The 27,505-nt window shown below is 32.5% G+C and overlaps 1 protein-coding gene across 1 annotated transcript; it reads left to right on the top strand.

The window, feature by feature from the left end:
* LOC136781195 (sorting and assembly machinery component 50 homolog B) lies at positions 1 to 27,505 on the top strand. Its single transcript, XM_066739994.1, has 8 exons — positions 1 to 104; positions 170 to 276; positions 658 to 741; positions 825 to 1,043; positions 1,187 to 1,401; positions 2,447 to 2,825; positions 2,899 to 3,193; positions 27,076 to 27,505. Exons 2-8 carry the CDS (start codon positions 256 to 258, stop codon positions 27,258 to 27,260), a joined length of 1,398 nt encoding a protein of 465 aa, XP_066596091.1. The 5' UTR covers positions 1 to 104; positions 170 to 255; the 3' UTR covers positions 27,261 to 27,505.

Here is a 27,505-nt window from a genome sequence, read left to right as displayed (position 1 = left end):
TTGGATCAGGTTTTTGTTGCCAATATGATTTTCTGGCTGTTCCACCAATCCCCGCTGTAAATTGCTCATTTTGATATTCAGCAAATTTCAGCCGAGCTATAATGGTGGGTATTTTAGGAACGATAAATTTTAATTGTTTTTGCAAATGTTAGTTTTATATTAATTTCAGCGAAATTGAAGGATTTATAAGAAACTGTTTTATAATTCACACACACACATAAGATTTTATCAATAATATATAGAAGTAGGTAAAATATGGGCACGGTTTATGCAAAGGTAATGTTTGATAAAATAATAAATTATTTTTAATTTAGTCTTACAGAGCTTTTAACTATTAATTTGTACGTAATTAAAAATAGGTATAATTAAGCGCTTTGAATTAATAATGTTTTAAGCTAGTATTATAATTTTAAAAATACCGACACTGAAGCCATTAGCTTCATATATCATATTGCATGTTATTAAATATCATAATGTTTTTTTCCATTGTGGTACATTAATTTTGTTATCAGCTTTTGACCATTTTTTCTAAAAGTTGATTGTCAAAAATTTTGATTAAAGCTTATGTATAAAATTGTATATTGTGTATAAAAAATTTATAAGAATATTGAATTATTATATTTAATTTTTGTTAAACTCCATTTTTCTCATTTATAGTCTGCTCTGCAAAACAAGGATTTTAAATCTGTATCAAAACATAGTACCATGGAATCAAAACCATTAAACTTAGAGGAAGTGAAGGTTTCTATTTTAATTAACATAAAAATTATTGTTGTAAATAAACTAGAGAAATATATTGATATATTACTTAATTTATCGTGTAGGTGCGTGTAGATAAAGTCCATATTGATGGACTCAAAAGAACCAAAGATGATATTGTGAAAGCTCAAGTGACCGAATTATTTAATGCACATGATTTCCAAGATGTTGTTCTAAAAGCACATAATGTACGGGCCAAATTAGAAGCATTAGGATGTTTCAAGAACATTGGAATTTATATTGATACAAGCCAAGGTCCAGATGCTACCCCAGAAGGTGTAGAAGTGGGTCTAAATAATTACAAACTATTTCAACAAAGAATAAGTAATTTCTGTATTAAGCCTTTTAAAAACTCTATTGCATAAGTATATTATAATTATTTTTAATGCTATTTACTCTTCAAAAACTACAAGATTTTAAATCGTAGGTCACATTTATCGTCAATGAAATGAAGAGGTTAATGGGTGGAATAAAGACTACAGTTGGGAACAATGAGGGATCTCTTATGATTGGAGCCACAGCACCTAATATGTTTGGACGAGCAGAAAGGATTCAAATGGAATATTCATACAGTAATAAAAACTCAACAAATTTCAATGTATCTATCATCAAACCTATTTATAGCAACAGACTTCAACCTATGTAAGTGTTTTTACATTCAGTTGCTGCATTATCCATTAAGTAGGCATATGAAGTCAGATCAACTGATATTCCTATTATAATGATATCATTGAAATTTTGTTACTTTTTAATGATTCATACGAGCTCACCAGAATACCATGTAGGAATCAGAGGGATGAGACAAAAATCTTACTACAATGCAATAACAGGAATAATAGTTGATATAAAGCTGCAAGATAGTTGTAAGCATTAATAAGAATTATTATACAAATCATTTTTCTAAAAGCAAAGCAGTTGCTGATTTTCTGTTGTTTAACTAAATCACTTTAGTACTTTATATTTTATTTAATTTAGTATTATATAAAATAATTGTGATCAATTAAGAAAAAATAATACTTCTACTGATGAGTATAGTTTCTTCAACTGACATAGAAAAATTTAGTACATTTCAGGTATCAGGAAACATGATAATAGAGGATGTTAAGGTCAAACAATTTGAATGCTACGTTTTGCTGTTAGAAAAGTGTCTTGTATACTATATAAGGCTGACTGCTTCAACTTTGTTATTTCATCTGTTCAGTAAAAATTATAATTTATATTTAATTAAGATTAGTATTACTACAGATGTATTATCAAGATGTTTAAATACAGAGGAAACATCTATGGCATAATATATATAGGCTGAGCCATGGTTACTTCACCTATTGTAGGAGGTACCCTCTTGAAGATGGAGAATGGTGATAGTTATTGGATCTGTTCTTTTTTCTTGCACTATTGAACTGATGCACTTAGTTGAAATAAGCAAACATGTTTTCTTAGTTTAAGTTATTGTATTAGTGCAGCAATGCAGAGAAAAAGAAACAGACCTATTAAGAGATGTCATTGCTCTCTATCTTACACATACATTAAATGAAATATGTATATGGTATAACATCATTTTATCCTTTCTCTTTAGGAGTGTCCTTATAATTGCTCTTAGCTCAGTCTACATATATTATGTTTATAGAAAAGCTTAATTCGGTCAGTTGTGTATTTATATGTGAATATTTTCTTATTTTTATGATAGATTTACTGGGAGTGTTTTTAACGCATCAAGTGAATATCCATCGTCAGGATATAAACAGTGTGATTATGGATTTTTGATAGATCTAGCATTTAACTCAATTCGGGCTGGTGCTTTGAAACATAAATTTCAGTATGAAGCTGTAATTAGAGAATTATCTACATCAAAACAAGTAGCTTTTACAATTCGTGAGCAATGCGGTTTTAATCTGAAATCAGCATTAAAGTACATTTGCTCAATAGATAAACGAAATGAAACAATTTTCCCAAGCTACGGGTCACTTCTACAGCTGACATCAGAGCTGGCTGGATTAGGTGGAGATATTGGATTTTTAAAAAATGAATTTCTTTTTCAGAATAACTGGCTATTATTGGAAAATATTGTAAGTTTGAAAACGAAATTGTTTATAACTTTTATATTGAATAATTATATTCATAAAATATTTTAATTTACAGATACTTCAGTTAGGCTTTCAATTCGGTCTAATGAGAGGAATTAATAACGATTTAAAAATAAATATTGCTGATCGATTTTTTCTTGGTGGACCATTAAATATAAGAGGATTTGAAACCAGAAGTTGTGGTCCTTGTTGCGATGGAGACTTTATGGGTGGAGAAATTTATTGGGCATTAGGTTTGCACATATATACACCATTACCATTCAGACCAGGAGGTTTTAGTTCTAGTGACATGTTTCGACTTCATGGTTTCATTAATGGAGGAAATTTATCTAACTTTACTTTTAAATTACGTAAGTATAAATATTTTATGATCATTTTGAAATTAGCAAAATTTCTATATTCAACTACTGAATGCCAATAAGCCTTAATGTTATTTGCCTACAGTTTTAATTTTTTTAATATCTATTTTACACTTTGGATACGTTGTATATAGTTAAGCTATATTTAGGTAATAAATTATGAATTATTCACACACACAAAGCAATTAAAAAACAGTAACATATTTCAATAGTATATTAATATTAAATACAATATTATGAACTATACTTTTTCCGATTAAATTTCGGTATTATTTTGAAATTTTTTTTTTATTAAATTTTTATTTTTAAATAGTTATTTTAGTCGTTAAAGCATGTTTTATGGATTCATTCCTATAATTCACTTGAAAAGTCAATTGTTAATATACTTATGTGTCTATTTTAAGCTAAATTCCGAAACTAATTAGCCTTTTTCCAGAAACTTTTCTCGTTGGAAAAATTATATACTTCATGAGATTTTTTAGGGTCACCAATTACTATGTTATCGTCATAGTAACAGAGTTCGAGATTGCGGATTTAATGTAGCGGTTTTAAAGTTATTTCAAAGAGTAGCACCATTTTAACGTTTGAAAAGAAACTGAATTTTGCTGTTTTTTCTTAAAAGCATATAATATAGATAGGGGAGCGGAAAAACATTTCAGAGGGCTTATTTAATATACATTCATATTTAAGTTTATACATATATATCTTTCTTAAGGTGGTTCGAGCGCGATTCTCTGGTCAAACAGAGTTGTAGGTAGTTACAAAATTGAAAGTAGTACTTTACTTATTCTGGTTATGATAGAAAATCAATTTGTAAATTATAAATAATTTAAGTGTTATTTTTATTAATATTTTTGAAACAATTATATTAACAGAAATACGCATAAGATTTGAGTAGTTGCCACATTTCCATGCAGAATATAGACAAGTACGAGATTTAACATTTTTCACGAGTAATAATAAGAGATTATTATCGGTAATATACACATTTTTGATGATTAAAAAATTGCTTTTAATTTAAAATATATTACTACTGTTTTTTAATGCTTTGTGCAGTCATTGCAATACAGGACATCATAAATATCTTCACAATGTGTTGAACGCCCATTAGGCTACACGTTAAAAGTGCCAATTTCAAATAATTATTTCTTACTTATGTCATCGGTAACACATCATTCCAAATTTTAGTAGATTATTCCTCTATGCCTAAATAACCTTTCTTTAAAATTTCTTCAGAATTATTTAAAATTTTAAAGAAAGGTTATTTAGGCATAGAGGAATAATCTACTAAAATTTGGAATGATGTGTTACCGATGACATAAGAAAGAAATAATTATTTGAAATTGGCACTTTTAACGTGTAGCCTAATGGGCGATCAACACATTGTGAAGAAATTTATGATGTCCTGTATTGCAATGACTGCACAAAGCAATAAAAAACTGTAGTAATATATTTTAAATTAATAGCAATTTTTTAATCATCAAAAACGTGTATATTACCGATAATAATCTCTTATTATTACTCGTGAAAAATGTTAAATCTCGTGCTTGTCTATATTCTGCATGGAAATGTGACAACTACTCAAATCTTATGCGTATTTCTGTTAATATAATTGTTTCAAAAATATTGATAAAAATAACACTTAAATTATTTATAATTTACAAATTGGTTTTCTATCATAACCAGAATAAGTAAAGTACTACTTTCAATTTTGTAATTACATATATAACTCTATTTCACTAGAGAGTCGCGCTCGCCCTATCTTAAGCGTTGGAAATTGCATTGATAAAGAATCTTTGAAAATATTTTTTTCAAATACAACTTCACGGCTGGATGAATTACTCGTGCAATAAAACAGTTGGAAAAAAACAGAAAATTTCATAATTTAGATACGATTGGCTATGCAACGCATGTATAGCCTTAACGGAATCACTCACGCCTGTTTTACCAACAATACAAAAGTCAATAAACAACTAGTTTAATAAAAATCAAATGCGAAGCAAATTGAAGAAACGGACATCTTTATGATAAGGTGCCAGTTCTAACAAGTTAATCGAGCTTAAAAAAACTCAAATTGGATGAAGAATAACGCTGTACCACTCTCCCGCGTTCTTGAAGTGGAAATAACCAAAAGTAACCTTTCTTCAAGAACGCGGCACAATGGTACAGCGTTATTTTTCAACTAATTTGAGTGTTTTTAAGATCGTTTGACTCGTTAGGACTAGCACATTGTCTTACAAACGCCCGATTGTTCAATTTACTTCGCATTTGAATTTTATTAAACTAATTGTTTATTGACTTATACTGTCGGTAAAGCACGTGTGAGGGATCCCGTTAATGGGAGGTTATACCTTCGAGAGGCTTTAAAAATTACATTACCTTTGGAATTATTTTTTTATATAATATAGTTTCTTTAAATATGGGATTCAGCACATTTTATTCTTCTATCAAAGAAGGGTACATTCCAATTTTATTGACATAAACAAATCCAAAATGGCGTTCGTACCTCCTGTTAAATAAAGTCGTAAACTAGGCCGTGTTCTTGAATTCAGTGCCCAGCAATGCGAATATTTTTCTTTCTTCTTTCAATGCTTCATTATTTATAAAGATATAATGATGTCCGCAGTACTGGCAGTAAATTTTAGAACACGGTACTAGTCTGCTCGGGGCGCTCTACAATCTTGCCAATCTATGTAAAAGAAAAGACGGAATGATGCTGTTAAACTAGACTAAATTCAAGGGGCCTTATCGCTTTTTGATTTTCGATAAACTTCCAAATGTCTAAATGGCAATTTTTTGAAACCAAACCGCGGTGAATAAAACCCGCAAAAATACAAGCTTTCGACTGTAAAAAATTTCGGCAAGTACATACAAGTCCTAGTAATTATAGTAGGCTAGTAGGAGACAATATTATTGAATCATTCATTTAGTAAAAAATACAAATAATATTAAAGTAATTTTTTCCTACTAATAAAATCTATCAAACACGTACTAGAGTTACAAAAATTTATAATTAAAAAACATAGTGAAATCAATTTTGCAGACAAGTATTATTAATCCTAACAAAAGATTCTTATATATTAATTCCGAATATAGCTAAATTCAAAATAGGGTAAGCAATTGACTGCGATTGTTCATTTAAAAAAAAACGTTCACAAATTTAACATCGCAGGAATAAATATATGATAATGAAAATGTCAAATTACTTATGAAATCATAGTATTTAAAATATAGTCGGAAATTTACATTACTAAATATATAAATAACTGAAATTTTTTATGTCCAGTAGTGGGATTCTATAACTTCCCAGCAACGATTATCGGTATCGCTAACTACCAATAGTTGTCGCTTGCAGTAACGAAATGAGCTATTCTGTAACTTCCATCTATAAGGATTCAGTAACACGTTACCGACAACTTTAGGTAGTTGACTCGAGTTACCAAGAGATATCGCTAACAACAATTCTGTATCACAAAATTTTCGATAATTGTCGTTAAAAATGTCTCTCTCGGGGTCGCTACCGAATTCTATCGTTAACTTGACGACGACCGAGATAGGCATCGGTAGAGGTTTATCGAAAAAGTAAATATGATAAATGTCACAAATATTTCTTAAATTAATATTTAGAAATCATAGAAAAGTACTTACAATAAATTTACCTTATAAATTAAAACTTACAATAAAAATCGTAGGAAATAAAACTTAATATTTTTCCAATTTTTTATATTCAAATAAAAACTATATTGTATATACGGGTGTAACGAAACGACCGCCTTTTCTCCTAACTGGATGTTCGGGGTGACAACCTGAGTGCACGTTTAAAATTTCGTTCGAATTGTTCAAGGGTTTTAAAAGTTATTTACACTTAAAAATCACCCTTTTTTCGGTCCTTTTCGAACGGCTTTAACTGCTCAATGGAAAATGGAAAAAGTGAAAAAACAATTGATGAATACCCCCCTAGAATGTAAAATTTATCGTTCATACGCGATAATACTTTTGCTATTTTTGAAATTAATTTGGCTATTAGATTAACTTCATAAATAGCGAATTCCTTTTCATTACAATTCCAGTTCAATTCAGTATAAGCATCATTGACTGAATTGATGAAAAGAACGAGTTGATACAATGAAGGGAAGTATCAGAAGCTAAGATGTCGTGCGAGCGCACTATTAGTTTAATAGGTAATGCATGAGGGCATTCTCTTTTTACTAACGAAGCTATAGAGAATGATTCAAAATCAATGCATTGATGATAGAGAAAACTAGACTTATCTATTTAATGTTCTCCAAGGTCCTTTAGATCGAAGTTTTTGAGAAAGTTTCAAACTAGCTCCTCGATGATTTCCAGAAAACACACTATCACTGTTTTTGCATTTAAACACTCGCAAATTTAAACGAATTAGGTATTAACCTACGTTTCTTCAAAACACTGGTTAATTTGACACTTTTGAACTGTTTGACGTAGGCTGAAGAGAGAGACACAGAGAGAAAGAATAATCAATAATTGGTTTCGACCACTCTTTGTCAGCCTACTTCAAACAGAAAAAGAGTCAAATTGACCAGTATTTTGAAGAAGCGTAGGTTAATACCTAATTTGTTTAAATTCGCGAGTGTTTAAATGCAAAAACAGTGATAGTGTGTTTTCTGGAAATCATCGAGGAGCTAGTTTGAAGCTTTCTCAAAAACTTCGATCTAAAGGACTTTGGAGAACGTTAAATAGACAAGTTTAGTTTTCTTTATCATCAATGCATTGATTTTGAATCATTCTCTATAGCTTCGTTAGTAAAAAGAGATTGCCCTCATGCATTACCTATTAAACTATCAGTGCGCTCGCGCGACTCTTAGCTTCTGATACTTTCCTTCATTGTGTCAACTCGTTCTTTTCATCAATTCAGTCAATGATGCTTATACTGAATTGAACTGGAATTGTAATGAAAAGGAATTCGCTATTTATGAAGTTAATCTAATAGCCAAATTAATTTCAAAAATAGCAAAAGTATTATCGCGTATGAACGATAAATTTTACATTCTAGGGGGGTATTCATCAATTGTTTTTTCACTTTTTCCATTTTCCATTGTGCAGTTAAAGCCGTTCGAAAAGGACCGAAAAAAGGGTGATTTTTAAGTAGAAATAACTTTTAACCCCCTTGAACGATTCGAACAAAATTTTAAACGTGCACTCAGGTTGTCACTCCGAACCTCTAGTTACGAGAAAAGGCGGTCGTTTCGTTACACCATGTATACATACATGCAGGAATTTTCTATAAAATATAGAATTAATTGTGTTATTTAACTATAGCACACACAGGCACTAACTGTACATTGTCTGACTTAAAAAAATGTTAGAACATTAATTTTTAATGCTTATTTTGATTCAAATATACTTATAAGTTTAATACTTCGTTTAAATAAAATATGATAATTTTGCTATTTTCAAAATTGCTATAGTCAAAATTGATTTAGTCAAGTAACACAGAAATTCTTATTGAGGTTGGTGTTACATATACCAACATTATTAACTTTCCTAAAAACTTAACGAATTTTATCGTTATCATACAAACATAAGTTGCACCGACTATTGTCGTTAAGCCAATGTTACAGAATTGCTCATTTGTTAGCGCAAGCGATAACTCTGTCGGTAGTTAGCGATACCGATAGCTATTATTAAGGGGGGAGCGACCCACTTGAGGCCAAAAATACTCATAATATAATAGTTGATGTGATATGTATTATTTATTACGAGCATTGTGAGTCTTTGGTGGAACGCGTCCAAGGAAAAGCTAAAGTTTTTTAAAGTTATTCTTCGGATAAATTTTATATTAATACCGTTGAACCTCTAGCGATATCTATCTCGGTCGTTGTTAAGTTATAACGATATTATTAGTTTTCCTTTCAATAAAAAACTCATTTAAATCTCAATTTTCAGCTGATCGACTCGGTTTAGTACTCTTTATATTAACTTCAATTGTTCGTAACTACATCGCTTAATTGAGATTGAGCTGAGAATTTTCTTAAAACGAAAAGCTACTATTATTCGGTAGGATTCAGTAGGCTACCGACAGTGCCGACATTACTAGCGACAATCATCGGTGACTCTGTGTTACAGAATCGTACTTAGTGATTTCTGTCGGTAACTGGACTTAACGATATTGAAAGTTGTCGCTAAGTGTTACAGAATCCCACTACAGATACTAATTTCAAAACCAAAAAGCTACTTGCCGGGCTCGTGCATTTTATACAAATACTATATCGTTACATTACTATCATAAAAACCTTGTTTATCGTTATTAAAAAAAGTTTGGTCACTTTTAGTCATTTCATAAAGCACGGACTCGGCAAGTAGCTTCTTGGTTTAGATATTAGTTTCTAGATATAAAATTTCAGTTACTTTTCTGTTTAGGAATGTATGCATCTGATTATGTTTTAACTACTATGGTTTCATAAGCAATTTGACATTTTCATTTTCATATGTTCATTCTAGTGATGTAAATTTCTTGAACATTTTTTTACGATGGATAGTCTAAGTCAACTACTTACCATATTTCGATTTAACTATATTCGGAATTAATATATTAGAATCTTCAGCTAGGATTTATAGTACTTGCGTGCAATATTGATTTCACTGTTTTTTTATTATAAATATTTGTAATTCTAGTACGCGCACGTGCGCGCGCGTGTTTGGTAGATTTTATTCATAGGAAAATTACTTTATAATATTATTTGTATTGTTTAGTAAATGAATGATTTAATAATGTTATCTCCTATTAGCCTACTATATTTACTAGGATATGTATGTACTTGTTGAAATTTTTTACAAGTGAAGCTTATTATTCTTGTGGGATCTCATAAAGATTTGTAACAATAAAGTACTTAAAAAAAATATTATTGTTTTAATTGCTCCAGAATATAAGGAAGCTTTCTAAACTTTTTATCCTTTTAACAAGCAATATGTATCTATACAATTTCAAGCTGTATGTTACCAACACTATGGAAGGAAAAACGAAAGGTAATGGTCCGGCGTTATTTTTCGTTCGATTTCAATGTTCTTAGGCTAGTTGGAATCATTAGGACAGGTACCGTGTCATGAGAAAGCCGGATTTGACAAAAACCAAAAGAAAAATCAAATTGTTTAAATAATTGCGTTAATAATGTTTAAATGCAAAATAAAATGAAAAATGGGCTTATTTAAGGCAAGGTATCCGATCTAACGATTTCAATAAGCCCAAAAAATTGAAATCAGATAAGAAATAACATCGTATCTCTCATTATCCCGCGTTTTTGAGGTGGACGATAACCGAAACTTGTAAGGAGGGCTGTAGGGAAGAAAGCTAGCCTCTCGCGGCTCATACTAATGTGTTCCCTCTTTTCAGTGTCAAAATATGGTCTAATGCGAAAGCTTACCCCACTTATGCTATTCTCCTATCACAACTACACAAAAGTATTGGAAAAATAAAATTGAGAACATTTCATCTTGTCGTTATAAGGGAATTGCTTTAAATGCAATTATTATTGTGTGTGAAATAAAATCGTCAAAAAGGTGATTTCGTAACGCTTGAAATACAAGGCATACGGCACAAACCCCGTATAATGCTACATACGTATTTCCTATCAGAAATAGAGATGAAACTGGATGTAGTAAATGTTTATCTTTATGCAAATTATCATAAAGAACTTGCATTTTTAGTAAAACTTATAGTCATCCAGCTATAGACGACTGATGATGGAAGATACGCAACAGCTAATCCATGCGATATATATATATATATATAAAGATAAATATATACAGGGTTTTTCTCTAACTCCGGCATATAGGAGGTTCGTGTTAGTTAATTATAGCACTCGATTAGATGAAATCGGAGGACGCTGATTGGTCAATTTTGTATAGTGCCAACTTAAAATGGGGCATTACCAACAGATGGAAAAAGAAAATGAGACAAATCCGCGATCTTCGTATGTAGAAGTGTTTACTAGCTAATCATAGCAGAAAGAGGTGTAAAATGGAGAAATGTCAAAAATAATGGGGTTAAGGAACAAAAATGTAAATACATGAAGTGATCGTTAGAAAAATATTAAACTAAGGATACGTAAGAAAATAATTAGAGTTTAATATTGTAGTTAATTATGTTCTTTGATATAATAAAAAGCACTTTTTAATCATTATTAATTCTCAATTATTTGTTTTAGATTAATTAACATAATAAGGGTCTTATTAAATTGCACAATTAATAAGACAACGAGAGGATGCACAGTGTGTCACAAATACATTAAAGCAATCGAAGAAGATCAGGTAGTAGCGAATCTCAAACAAATAATGGATTTTTACCTGTAGACATGCTTGACCATACTAAATTCCAGTGTACTTATAAACAAATTGATTAGACGCTGAAGTAATTTATAAATAAAAAATTAAGGAATTAATGCAGCGCACAGGTATTAAAGTATGAAACTTTAATGACAATCAATGTTTCATACCTTAAAACCTGTGCGCTGCATTAATCCCTTAATTTTTTATTTATAAATTACTTCAGCGTCTAATCAATTTGTTTATAAGTACACTGGAATTTAGTATGGTCAAGCATGTCTACAGGTAAAAATCCATTATTTGTTTGAGATTCGCTACTACCTGATCTTCTTCGATTGCTTTAATGTATTTGTGACACACTGTGCATCCTCTCGTTGTCTTATTAATTGTGCAATTTAATAAGACCCTTATTATGTTAATTAATCTAACACAAATAATTGAGAATTAATATTGATTAAAAAGTGCTTTTTATTATATCAAAGAACATAATTAACTACAATATTAAACTCTAATTATTTTCTTACGTATCCTTAGTTTAATATTTTTCTAAGGATCACTTCATGTATTTACATTTTTGTTCCTTAACCCCATTATTTTTGACATTTCTCCATTTTACACCTCTTTCTGCTATGACTAGCTAGTAAACACTTCTACATACCAAGATGGCGGATTTGTCTCATTTTCTTTTTCCATATGTTGGTAATGCCCCATTTTAAGTTGGCACTACACAAGGTTGACCAATTAGCGTCCTCCGATTTCATCTAACCGAGTGCTATAATCAACTAACACGAATCTCCTATATGCCGGAGTTAGAGAAAAACCCTGTATGTGCCCCGCTCAGCTTCAGTTATTTATATTTAAGAAAGTAAAAGATTCATACAAAATTCAAGATTCTTAGGACAATATACACGAAGAATAGCTTTGCTTATAATTAGCTTCACCCAATTCTATTTAGAAATACGTTTGTTTTATTATTCCGCGTTTTCCGTACTCTCAGATCTTCAAGCGTCACTGACTCATTTATTCTGCAATTCATTTTGAGAAAAGCAAAAGTATGATTGTCCATTGAATAAATACATTACAAGCTCACGATAATGTACATACAACTCTAATTATTTCTTATTTTTATAAAGCTTGTCGTAGAAAGGACAATGCAATAAATTTAGAAGGGCGATTACGCGATCGAAAATAAGACACATGTACACTCGGGGAAATATATTCTGTCCAACTTAAAACCAAATGTTTTAAATGGCCGTACTTCAATAGCGGTCAACACTTTTCCACATCACGCTGGTTACCTTGTCTAGCACCGAGTCTCGAGCAATAAACCGAGAACATTCGAAGAACCCTAATATATCTGATACTCTAATCACTAATCCAAAATTAAAATTTTTATATTTTTAATCGAACATATTTGAAATAATTATGAATACATTCCTTGTATTTTTAACAGGAATATGAGTTCAAATACAACATTAATCGGACCATTGTTTCTTTTAGTTATACCTTGCACAGTTGCTACTTTATTATACAGGGCGTTCAAAAAGTCCTTGTACCCCTAGTTATCTCGGAAACTAAAAGTTTTAGAAAAAAATTGTGAAGTACGTATATTTAATATTTTTAAAAAGCTGTCAAACTGGAATTATTGGCTTAACCTTGGGTGGAGTACTGAAGGTCATATGAAGGTCACAAAGAAATTTTTAAATGGATTACCCTATTTTTTATTACATAATCTCATAGCTTATTTCAAGGGCTTTTGAAACCACTATGATAAAGTTTGATTCCATCCAATCGTTTGTTAGATATTTCAATTCCAAATAACAAGAGTGTCAGATGTATCCGAATTCCGCACTTCATTTTAGAATAAACATCTGATGTAAACGGTAGTCCCAATAATCGACAGGATTTTATGCGAGGAATCCAATAGAAACTGTAATTTCTATTCTGACTTTGAGGTCATTTGAAGGTCATAAAAGGAATTAGAAACAGTATCTCTACATTTTACCGCAGAAATGGAAAGAAGTGGAAATTTTATAATTGAATATGACCTCAACCCAGACTATCAATTAATATTAGATATCTGATCTCTTAAGGCAAAATATGCATTGGCCTACAACAAATGTTCGAGATGTTTTCCTTCATTAATTTGGCAATGACCCAGCCTGGTGTAAAAATCTTTAATAGCATTTTGATACATTTTTGAGGGTATCGCTTTCATTTCATCCACCATTCTGATACGCAATTCATCTAGAATTTTTGGTTTAGTTGCGTATACTTTAGATTTTAAATAGCCCCATAGGAAAAAGTCAAGAGGTATTAAGTCGGGCGAACGTGGCGGCCATTCAATGTAACCTCTTCGTCCTATTCATTTTCCTTGGAACACCTGATCAAGATATTTACAAACACTTCGAGCATAATGAGGAGGAGCCCCATATTGTTGAAAATAAATTTCACTTATTTGATTATTATTTTAGGCTAAAATAGCTGGAACAATTTGTTCTCGAAGTATTTTTTCGTATTTAAAAGCATTCATAGTACCTTCTATAAAAAAAGGACCGACTTTTTGATGATTAGAAATGGCAGTTCACACATTCAGACTGTGGATTTTGAGTATGATTTTCCCTTGACCAGTAAAGATTATAATCACTCCAGTACCTGCAATTATGCCTATTAACATTGCCAGTAATTACAAATGTTGACTCGTCAAAAAATACAATGTTGTTTAATAATAGAGGATTATTGTCGATCATATTCATCATAATTTCGCAAATTTCAATACATCTGTCGTAATCATTTTCTGATAACTCTTAATGTAAATGAATTTTGTAGGGATGCCACTTATTTAATTTCACAATTTTAGAAACGGATCCAGTCGAGATATTTTGTTCAAGGGCAACATGACGTATGGAAGCGTGTGGATTTTCAATGAAAGATTGTAAAATCAGTTGTGATTTCTCGTTAGTTGTTGCTGATTTTGGTCTACCAGATCTTGAACGATTACTAACAGAGCCTGTCTTTTCAAAATATTTAACTGTATGAGCAACTGTAGATACAGGAATCTTATCATTCTCATTTCGAAATTGCTCATTAAATAACTGAGCTACTTTTTTATAGCTCCTTTGCTGATCGCCCCATTCTCACATCATTAGCAGAGATAGACGCTCCTTCTCAGATAGTTGTGCCATAATGAATGTTTAGGTAGGTCCGTCAAAAAATACAATGATGACAAAATCGTAAAAAAGACTGATTATCGGTTCTCAGTAAACTTCCTCCCACGAGTAACCTCCTAAATTAATAAATCAATACGAGTAAATTCGTGAAATAGTAAACTTAGAAAACGTTTTCAAGACTAGACTGCGATGAGTTATTGACATATGGATGGTTTACTATGATATGCAGCATTTATAAACATCAGAGAGTACTGACAGGAAAATAATTTTGCGAATACGTTTCTTCCCTAGAAAATAATTTTTTAATTACTGGTGTCTATCCATTTCAGTTTCTAATTCCTCTTATGACCTTCAAATGACTTCAAAGTCAGAATAGAAATTACAGTTTCTATTGGATTCCTCGCATAAAATCATATCGATTATTTGGGCTATCGTTTACATCAGATGTTTATTCTAAAATGAAGTGCGGAATTCGAATACGCCTGACACTCTTGTTATTTGGAATTGAAATATCTAACAAACGACTGGATGGAATCAAACTTTGTCGTAGTGTTTTGAAAAGCCCTTGAAATAAGCTACAAGATTATGTAATAAAAAAATAGGGTAATCCATTTAAAAATCTCTTTGTGACCTTCATATGACCTTCAGTACATCACCCAAGGTTAAGCCAATAATCCAGTTTGATAGCTTTTCAAAAATATTAAATATACCTACTTCACAATTTTTTTCTAAAACCTTTAGTTTCCGTGATAACTAGGGATACAAGGACTTTTTGAACGCCCTGTATAATAAAGTAGCAACTGTACAAGGTATAACTAAAAGAAATAATGGACCGATTAATGTCGAATTTGGACTCATTTTCATGTTAAAAATACAAGGAATGTATTCATAATTATTTCAAATATGTTCGATTAAAAATATAAAAATTGTAATTTTGGATTAGTGATTAGAGTATCAGGCATATTAGAGTTCTTCGATTGTTCTCGGTTTATTGCTCAGGACTCGGTGCTAGATCAGGTAACCAGCGTGATGTGGAAAAGTGTTGACCGCTATTGAAATACGCTCCTTAAAACATTTGGTTATAAGTTGGACAGGATATATCTCGCCGTATATACCTAAGAACGTGCAAAGACTATGAATAATAATCTACAGCATTAACAAAAAATTATTCTTAATTTTGTAGCTTGACCTTTTTTAAAATGAAAAAAGGCTCATTTATTCTTAAAGGGATCCTTCAAGCTCTCCATTTATTAGACCGAAATTTCGAGATAAGACTATGGCTTTACTTGAAAACCAATTTTCGAATCATTTTGCTCTTCCAATGATACAGCAAACTTCTTTATCTGATAAAACAATGAGATTTCCAAAAACAGGCAAAAAGTACAATTTCTTATAATAGTTTTTTTAATATAATACTTATTTCTTGACTACCTTAGAGCAGTTCATATGTCGCGTTACCGAAAAGATAAAACGACTTGAAAGTTAATCTACGAATTACGCCGTATTATTCTCCAGACTTTTCAATTAAATGGGTGCTATCGAGAGTCCTTTAAAAATAGGCAGAAAATGAATTTCATCAGTATCAGGATTAGGAATGTAAGACATAAGGAGGTAATATTAATAATCGGCGTAGTTACGTTCGTGTGTGTATATGCGTGTACGACTATACGGATCGACAGAGAAGTACAAACTTCTTTTATTTTTTGGAGGGGAACTATCAACGAAAGTGAAAGTAAAGTAATTTTTCTGTTGAATCAAAACGCTGATTTAACGGTTTAAAATTGATTTATCGAAGCAATGATGCTTTTAAGGGTGTCATAGTATCGGACTTTTCGCCTTAGTTTATGCTCAAGAATATGTGGTTAAAATTAAAAACATCATTGCTGTTACACCCTGTATATGAAGCAGTGGTGAATGTTACTAGCGTCACCGTCTTCAACAAGCAGACAAGGGAACTAACAGGATATCAGGGAACTGTTCTAAACTATTGAAGATACGATTTGTTTACGAAGGATTAAATTTATTCTATTCAGTGTGCTTAAGGGCTTAACCCAGTCAGTTTCTTGAAATACACAAAAAAAATCCAAACGAAAAGTGTAAGATTAATATTTATTTCCTTTCATATAAATTTAAAAAAGTGAGCATTATAGCGCCTTCGGGCAAACGTTAACGAGTAATTTAATACCAAAAAGAAACAAATACTCTTAAAAATTTGGAAGATATACTTGACTGACTAATTTATCCTTTATATTAAAAGTTCTATTTCTTTTTATTTCCAAAATGCCAAAATTTTAGCACCATTATGCGCAATAAACTAAATAACTATGTTGATGGGGAAATTATTTATTCCCTGTATTTTATATTTTTTCAAATGAAGTTTTGTCTTCATCGTGGAACATCTTAATCATCTTAACACAATAAGAATTGTTCTTCAAATTGTAAATAGTACGCTAACGTTTTAATAAAATTATTTAACTCAATTTAAATGTTACCAGTTTAACCCGTTTCGGCCGAGAATGCCACACTCACCGTGCACCGGTTTTTCAGAGCTTATACCTAATGTTATAAGCATTAGACAAATTTAGGCAATACATAATTTTAAAGCTTGAAACCTGTTCTTTCCGATGATAAAATCGAAATTGCTATAACATAGCTAATTATATGAAAATTTCATTTAAACACAAAAAACGGAGGATTTTTTTACTCTTTTTTTATTAACTCGGGTTTTCAAAGATTTTTCCTTTAGCAATTGATTTGGGACCTTTTTAACCCGTGGAATAAACGTCTGAAGTTAAAGAATACATACTTGAAGAATTCATTTTAAGCTTTAGTATTTTAAAAATGGTGTCCAAATCGTAACATTTTTACTAATACTTTGATGAATTTTTTATTCGAAAACTACAAGCTTATCAGTGAATTGTCAAAAGGGAAAATATTCTTAAAATCTTTCAACCAATTCACCGAATTTAAAAAAAAAAAATTTTGCAGATTTTTTTTTTGCAAATAAAATTTTTGCAAAATCGAAAAATAGCTCAAAACTCTTCCGAAAAATTCTCATCTGTGCTTTAGCTAATTCTCAAAGTCTTTTATTCTGGTAAATTTTGTATTAATATGCAATAGTTTCATCGTCTGTTTGCCGTAAATAAAGTTCACGTTGCCCAACTATCACCAGCATGGAGGTCGACGAATATAAATAGTCTGTTTTGTGCGTTTTTTCTTGAACAATTTATTGGTTTTATGTATCTTTTTTAGTTTTATTTGATTTTATCATTTTTAAACGAATGCTTTTCGCATTTTCTACCTTTTCTATTTTCGATTATCCGATCGTTTACTTTATGTGCTTTTCCAGAATGCAATTTTGGAAAACAGTGCAAGTAATAGTATTTGCCGTAATTGATGCAAAATCTGCTGGTACTGGTCGGATTTTATATTAACCAACTTTGAGTTCGATAAATACCTTCTACTCAATTCTTTACAAAGATATTTTGTTTTCCTGTCAGTACTTTGATGTTTGTTGCAAATGTTCCAGGTTGTTACAGCATTTGTGACTGACGTTTCAATCATTCGTATACAAATTTTGAATGCCCATTTTTTTTAAACTAATGCTTGGTGAAGCTTTCGTACATCGAAAACCATGTAAGTCAATCAGTTCCATGTATTGTATAACGTGAAAGCAAAAGGAAATCCTATTTCTGTTCTATTGCAAAGATTTTGTGAATATCTTTTAATTAGTTTGATAGAAGTCACACCAGCAGCTGTAGATAGAATAGAAAATTCTTTTGAGTCAATCACACTGACAAAATTCATATAACTATTCTTGTCAGGACTTACTTTGAACGATCTTCGTGGAGCTTGTTTTTCAAATGTATGCTTTCCTTTTATTCTGTCTTTACAAGCTGTTCCTGTCGATCAAAAACCACATTTACTCAAATGAATTACTAAATTTGGACTGGTAATATAATTATCAAATTAAATATGATAGTTAGAAAATTTTCTTTTTGATAGCCCCATTAAAAGTGGATTGATCATTTGTAAGACTACTCTGGAGCCAAGTGGACACGAAGATAAATTTATTCCAAAACTTTGATCGTTTTTACCACAATAAATGTCTAAATTGAGAATATATCAATTCGCTCCACACAATCCCCAAACCCTTATACCATATTTGTCAGGTTAGTAGGGCAAATATTATATTAGACATGTGCGCCCGAAAAATCTAATCATCATTTCATCCACAGAAAGAGCGGTTTAAAAAAATCCTAATTGTTGAATTTTTTTTTAAATAAATAGAAAAATTGTCCCATCTTTCCAGGCTTTTTCATTATCATTTTTATCATAAGATTTTGAATAATTTGTGTTAGATTTTATTTCAATAAATTTATCCCGACACATTGCTAAAGAAACAGCAGGGCATGAGACGAGACAGTCCTTTTCCCAATACTCTTTTTGATCATTTTGTATGTTATATGACGATAGCAATAATATTCCTAAAAAAATATTCAGTTCTTCTATAGATAAATCAAATCCGTTTTTTTCACAAGCTTCGATGACATAATTTATTATTTCTAAAGAAAAAAGAAGCTCAAATAATTCTGCAGGTTATTGACGATATTTCTCTCTGTATTTCATCGCTCAAAAGTAATTGATCATCTAGATTCCCCATCCAATGCTTTTCTCCTTCACTCCATGAAAAATTATGATTTGCTTCTAATTTTTTTTTATTTCCGGTATAATTATGAAAAATAGATTTGTATGATACATTTGAAAGTGAAATGCTCGACTTAGAATTTTCATCATCTGACTCAAAATCTCTATTAGAACATAAGTTTTCTGCATCACGTATTATTACATACTCATCATCCTCATCACATTCTAAATTTTCATTCAGGGTAGATTTAGATTCGTCCATTTTAGATATTTTTTGCTGCTTTCCGTTTGGGCATATTTACAATATTTACGAATTCAGATTTTCAGTGACTAAGTTATCACTATCCGTAGACAGAATAATGAAAAGAAGTATTTATTTTATTGAATTTCTGAGGTTGAGTTTCTGCTCTCAAAAACCATTACGCGACACTAAGCCAGGTTCAAATTCGAACAAAGAAAATATTTTGTAGCAAATGCAGGAAGAATCTGGGCTGCAATTAACTCTTTAACACAAAATTTGCAAACAATTTCAAGTTTCGATGAAAATTGAGATAAATGCAAAAGTTTTGAATGGTTCCATAAAAATTCGCACTGCAGAGAGGAATTATTACCTTAAAAAATTGTTCCGTCGTAGATAAAAATATTCTAAGACTTGTCCAATACTTCTATAATGCAAAAATAGAATATCTGACAGTAAGCACTAATAACCCAAATTTTTTTATTAAAATTCCCGACTATATTGGATAATACGGAAGTAGGAAGCAGTACACATACTTTATAAAGGGTAATGAATAATATGGATTGCGAACATTTGTTAACTCTGACTTTTCTGTCAATATTCTTTCGTAAATATTATGTAACGAAGTTCCCCGTTACGTATACGAGATACCGAATAAAAAGTATAAAAGCTACCGAACAGTGGATATTATTAATCCCTACGTTACCGACTCGTGAGATAGGCTCACGAGAGGAGTATAGCTAACGTCAAGGATAGACCCCGTTGACAGGCAGAGGCCCGGATGAAAAGACCGGCGCTCCAGTAAACGATGTCCAGGTTACCCTGAGAAGTAAGGCAGGACCATGCCAAACAATCCAGGCAACCTGAGATAAGGAGAAGCGGCCTCGGGGAGTCCTAAAAAGAATGACCATGTCTATAAGTCCCCACGAGGAGGGGAAATAGAACATCGAGTCTGGCTTGAACGCTAGTTACGCGCTTGAAGCAGGCAGTCGGAACGCGACCATGGGACTGTGCTGATGTGTCCGTGCGTGTTGGTGAGCGCGTGACGCGGCACTCAGTAGCCATGGGTCGGTTCGCGTACGTGAGGCGTGTGCTATAGGCCAGCCTGCACGTACGTCATGACTGGATACCGGCCAATGCATAGTGGGTTGTGCAGGGGCGTAGTTAGCCCGTTGGAATGTGTCCCGGTGCCCTCCGTAATTCCATAGGCTTGCGCTATGACTGGACGAGCCGCGAACATTGCCTCCGTGGTGGTCCGCTCCTGGCAGGCTCTATGCTTGGCAAATGATACCGCATGTTCCCGCACTCCTCACCACCACCTGTGTGTGGGTGGTGAGGGATAAATGTATGCCCCTCAGTAGATAGGTCTGCGAGGCTCGGACTTCCGTGAGGAACCCTCCCCTCTCTCCACGACCTAGCATACTGAGCGACCCTGGCTACCGCTACCGTCCAAATGCATGGCCGGAGGGCCGTATAAGATGCATAGAAAATGGAGTCGAAAGACTCAAATGATACCGTAGGGTTGTTGGCCACCCAACTGACCAACTGGCGCCCTGATACCGATAAATAAGAACGGGCAAAGGTAATGGGAAAACCCGTAGTGTGAGTGGCACCTCACACTGACGGGAATAACGTTACAATTATTAAAATGTTTGTAAAATGGAGAGCTCAATCTTACAGCATCTGCAAATTCATTGTCGTCATTCGCTACAGGACTAAAATCACAGATATCATCCAAATCAAATAATGTATTATTAGTATCAGCGCTTTCGAAAGATTGAAGAATATGAGAGAAATTATTACATTTATATACAGAAGCGAATATTCGAACTAACTTAGCTGCAATAGATGAAGCCATCGTTAAACTGGTTGTATGGAGTAGTTGTGTTATCGCCAAAGGAGCGACTCGTAGTTCATCAGGGCTTTTATTAAATATCTGTTTAATTTTCTTTAAAACGGTATGAATGAAGTGCGAAGAACATATGTGAAGAATAGTTCGTTTTGTCACATTATCACCCATCAACTCGTTATAAATGACATTTAAAAAATACTCTAGAGTCATTCCATTAAAAGAAAGGCACGCAAACTGCAATAGAGCAAGAGTAAAATCCGTTTCTACTTTATGTACAATATATCGATGGCGCGTCACTTGTCTAGCAGCACTAACAAACTTTGTTAAAAAATGTGATATATATACAATATTATGCATACTTGAAATGCATTCAGATATTTGTATAGGTCCATATTCTTCCGAACCCGGCAAAATTAATGGATAATAATATATTCTTTTCAATACTCCTTCAGGATTATCAATTATTGACCCTGTTGCATTTAAATGACAAAATACTTTGCCTTTTTGTAATGCCTGTAATAATTTGATTTGTTCTTCTGTGTACATAATGATAAAAAAAGGATCACATATTTGTTGTATGTAGCCCTGAACGTACTTGCCCTTCCAGATTTCTTTACATTGATCCTTCAATTTTTTGATAAATATTTCCAAGTTCGGATCTAAATCATTCTCTTTATGTAACTCACTTGAAATTTTCTGTAAAAGCATAGAGCTTGGTGCATCATTGAGGTTCTCAGCATTTAATTTGGTTAAGGAAGTAGAGGATAATTTGTCCAATTTCAGCAAGCCTGGCGCGTTGTAGCTCTTAATTCTTCTGCATATTGTTTACACCGTTTTCCCTTAATATGTCGACGGTGACATTCAGATATTTCATGATTAATTTCTTTACTTCTAGAGACGAGGACAACAGTATCTTCAAATGGAAATTTTATTTCTTCCCTAACAATGAATTGGTACGTACAACAGGTGGAATGCTTGCAAATTGCTGATGCTATGAAGTTATTACCAGATCTTTTTCCATAGCATTTATGCCACTTGATAGCTAGAACTCATTTCTCAAAGCTTCTTTCGAAGTATTTATTGAACTCGTCACACCAACCCTTTTTTAATGACTTTTTAGGTTCATTCCAGAAGGTTTCCCAACATTTTTTTAGTATGATAAAGGACGAATCTTTAGTTTTAACACTATCACAATCTTGTGTAATTGTAGAGGATAAAGAAAAGTCATCATCACCGATTTTCTTTAAATGTTTGGTTAAAGTCCCAGCATTCTTAGTTGCAAAATTTTCATCACAAAAATGATAAACAACAAAGTCAACGTCATCTATGATTCTTTCTGGTTCATCAGCTTTATTATCAATTTTAGATTTTAAATCATAAACAGCAGATGATTCTTTCCTCGATTCTTTCTTTCGTGATTGTGATGATAACAATTCAGTTATTGATTTGATATGTCGATGAAACGTATAGTAGCATATCTTTACGTATCTCTTTATTGTCCTATTATCTATAATATTCATAAAAATTGTTCGACAAACCAATTCCCATAGATTCCCTTTTTTTTATAGCTTGTTCATTTAAGTCGTTCCAAAAAATCCATAACATTATCATCTTCATGAAGTTCTTCTATCGCTACTACAAGATCTTCAAATTTCACTTTTTTAACTTTCATTTTAATAATTCTACACTCTATTAAACTTTAACCAATATTCAATGCTGCAATAAGAGAACGACAGCCTGATTTCAACTATTTTGTAATTTGAAACAATTAAAATTCACAATTTCTATTATGTTTATAGCATACGCATTTCAGATGTTTTAAAATATATTGTGACGTCGTATTTCGCGGCTTGGCCAATTTTGTGCTTCTACTAAGGGTAGTGCCTAGGAACGGGAAAAACACTATTTCTAGACCTTGGTTTGCCAGGGGATGGGCAGTGACCAGAATCGACGCACAAGGCATGCGGAGAGGGGAATTGGCCTGTCTGAAGAAGGGTAAATGAACATTCGGGTTTTAGCAGCGTAACATCTATATTTAACAAATAAAAGTTTCTCGTGCACACATCTGCAAGGCTATGTGATAGGGCACTCCCTCTTGGTAATAATTTTCATTAGCTTCGGAATTCACACGAGAAACTACCGGGCGCTAGTTAGCTGCTTTTCCTGAGTCCCTCTCCACAGCTGTCCGGCTTGAGACTGCTTCAGGGGATGGTGCTAGACACTCTGTACGATTCCGCCTAAAAGGAGAAACTACCTAATGGCCAGGGATGGCTTGATCTCTCGAGTTACCAGGGAGCCCAGGAGGACAAGTCAATAATGCGTCTCTCCTCTTTAATAATACGCGCCGGTCCGCGGCGTCTACGGGGCATCGGGCTTCCGGACCCACTAAATCCGCGGTATGCCAAGTAGGGATATAGAGGATCTGTTCTATTTCGATCCACCGAGGTACGCTAGTCCGCGGGGAGGCCCGACGATAAGGCACGGGCAGGCTGCTCCCTGAGCACGCTGCGCCCACGCGCCCCGGCTGTTATGAGAACCCCACGGTTCGTGGAAACAGAGGTATTATAGGGTAATAAGGGAACTGGCTCTTCTCGCGAAAAGCCAGTTGTACCTGCTAATAGGCTACTCATGCAGGTCTAGTGGTAATTCGGGTCGATACTGCATGCCGTCCAAATCCCAAGTCTCCTGGATCCCAATTTCCATCAGGGTTTCCATCCGGCAACTACTTAGTTCTACACTGCACTTGCCATACACCTGTGCACACTGCTATTACTTAAATTCCTACAAGGATATCCTCAGGGAATTCCCTTACCGTGGACGAAGCAATCGTTATAAACGTTCGTCGACTCGTCTTGTTCGGAGAGAAAAGTATCCCGATAGAATTTTCGCGTCTGTCTTTGGTAGGTCCCAGCGATCGAATGTCGTCAGGCGACGACGGCACGCGACTCGAAGCCAACCACGCATGCGCGTATCGACTCCGTCTTCGATCCGCGATGTAAATTAATCAGCGGGATGATCGCTGCGACAGGCAGATGGCGCTGCCTCCCCATCTTCCGCGACCATTGAAGCGCGAACAACCAGAAACCACGGGACGAAGTTTTTACCTCGTCACAATATATAGCATCTTATTCTTGCAAAATTTGAAGATCTTATGGTAGCGATAGAAGAACTTCATGAAAATGATAACTTTATGAATTTTTTGAAATGACTAAATGTATAATTTATAAAAAAGAGAGGAATCACAAGGATACGCCAAGCTTTATGCTTTTGGAGAAAATTGAGATAGAGCTAGCTAAATAAAAAGAATGGTTTGTACCCAAAGTTGAAAGTATTTCTCAAAAAATTGCAGGACAGTTTAAATAAATTTGCTAGGGTAGGTATGTTCAAGGCTCAAAAATAAAAAAAAATAAGGTCCTTTTTTTATGGATATGTTCACGGAATAACGGATAAAAATATTGCAGGCATTACAAAAAGGCATGTGAAAATTAATATAACTAATCTAAAAATTCTGTATATACAATATCTATTAATTTTTAATGATGGAGCACTCGTATTTGTCCTCATCTTCACATCCATTTACTGCATGCAGATAACAAAATCTATGCTTATGTCGATGTAATGTGAATGATAATAAGCTAGTAAATGTTGTTTACAAAGTTTAGAGTTTTCAAACTAATTTATTCACTGATAAGCAGATAAGTAATAAAAGCTAATAATTACGTTTCCTGTGGAATGTTTAATATAATTTCTTTTTGCTTTTTAAGAATCTCCCTAATCTATTAGTGCCTATTCAAAACTATTTGGCGGAAAAATGTAAAATGTAATCCAATTAAAAATCACAAGAAATCCTATGCATACAATATAAGTAAATGTATAAATAATTCTTCTACACCGCTACAATAAAATTTTTTCCAAATTTCAATCGAATCCTATTTTGTGTCTGGTCAGCAGCTGAGTTTAAAGGGAAGAATTGCGTGGCTGAGGCTGTTCTTAAGTAAAAAAAAAAAGTTTAAACTTCGCGCTCCCTCAATAACTAAATGCACATTAATTCTTCTCTAAGTATAGAAGATCCCACAAAAAACAAGCTTCGTTTGTAAAGAAAGGACGGCAAGTACATAAGTCGTATCTAGCATAATTAATATAGTAATATAAAATATTTTATTTAAAAAAAATAGTGAAATCCAAATGCTAGGCAAGTATAAATTATTGTTACCATCATGAAAGTTAAAATTTGGAAAAAGGAAAATAGTAACACAAAAATTACTTGCCGGGCCCGTAATATTCATGTGTAAGTCGCTATCTTGCAATTTAAGCGTTGCTTCTCATAAGTTAAAAATGTGGCTATTTAATACGATTGCATACAACGGGCCACCGGCAAGTAATTTTTGTGTTACTATTTTCCTTTTTCCAAATTTTAACTTTCATCATTGTAACAATAATTTATACTTGCCTAGCATTTGGATTTCACTATTTTTTTTAATTAAAATATTTTATATTACTATATTAATTATGCTAGATACGACTTATGTACTTGCCGCCCTTTCTTTACAAGCGAAGCTTGTTTTTTGTGGGATTTTAACATACATAAGTGCGTGCAGTGGATCGTTTGAAAGTAAGAAAACAATGTTTACCCTTCCCGCTTCCTCAAAAACTAAATGCATATTAATTCTACTCTAAGTGTAGAATATTTCTGCCAAATTTTATTTAACTTTTATTTTGCGTCTGGTGGACAGTTGACTTGCAAGGAAGATAGGTGCAGGGGTAGCATTAATCTAATTAAAATTAATTTTTACGGAATCAAAAGAAGAACATTTTAATCTAATTGATCTATCAAAAACTATAGACGTCAGTATTTTGAATTTTAAAGGAGAAATTTATCATCAGATTTTAATATGGGCCCCACATGCGCCCATTGCCTATTCGTCCCTGAACGGCTGCTAAGTCTAGCTGCTAGCTTCAGCATCGTACTTTGGGCTTTTTTATTCGTAATAATGTTTTAAAATCCAAAAAGCAAAAGTATATCGCATTTAAGCAGAGTAAAACTATCCAATTTGATATTTAAAAAGAAGTACATATTCCTAACATTGTAGAAGATATTCTTGAATTAAATTTCAACCACTTGATTAATCCGTTTAATTACATGAAATGCTTGAGAAATCGTTACATGTTGTGAAATTGCTTGCTGGAAATCAATTTCTCTTTACAAGATTTATTTCATTAAAATTATTGATATAGTTCCTTATTTTTACTTCAACATATGGCAATTATGCCAAACACTTTTAATTTCTATTAATAAAAAACGTATTAGTTTTCAATTTTTTATATCTCATTAAGACATCTGATTAGTAACTTAAACAATGAAACACCAAAATTCCTTACACCTTGCTAAAAAACAAGTATCCTTTATTATAGATCTAGCAACTAACTACAACTTTTCGTTGAATTTCTAGGCGTAATTCATAACAATGACTATGTAATCTGATATAACTTGGTGGATGGGTGCATAATGGTGTGGCTGTTGAATTCAGATATCAATTTATGGGAAGAACATTTTAAATCTTCATGAAAAGTTGCTTTTAGTTCTAAAACCTGTGCTTTAATATTAGGGCATTAATCAATGTCTTTAAGATATGTTTCTTATTATATTATTATTATTTTGTTTCAGGAAGTACTTACGAGGAAAATATTAAAATGTTTACCAAGGACTTTCGTTTGTCATTTGGAGCAGGTGTTGCAATGAAGTTAGGAAATGTGGCAAGAGTTGAATTAAATTTTATAATACCATATAAAATCTTTAAAACTGATGTTTTTCGGCAGTTCCAGTTTGGTATTGGATTGCAATATTTGTGATAATACGTAAAACAGAATCCGGAAAATGTTCAGTGTCTGTCCTTTATTTCGTTTTTAAATAGATCAATCATAGTAGAGTACAAATTTCTTAGTAATTAAAAATATTGTAGCATTTATGTATGTGCCCACATCATTCATAACTAAATGTAAATTTAAAAATAATAAAACTGTGTTTGGTACAGCTATAACATACCTAGAAGTTTAAAATGATTCATTTAAAAATTATATAAGGAAATTTAAATCTG

This window comes from Prorops nasuta, unplaced genomic scaffold, assembly GCF_024137725.1.
Source record: "Prorops nasuta isolate Cenicafe-Biocafe unplaced genomic scaffold, Cenicafe_Pnas_1.2 PNAS00022, whole genome shotgun sequence".
In the NCBI taxonomy this organism is placed as follows: domain Eukaryota; kingdom Metazoa; phylum Arthropoda; class Insecta; order Hymenoptera; family Bethylidae; genus Prorops; species Prorops nasuta.
Note: the sequence above shows the minus strand (reverse complement) of the source record. Positions and strands in the feature narration are given on the sequence as shown.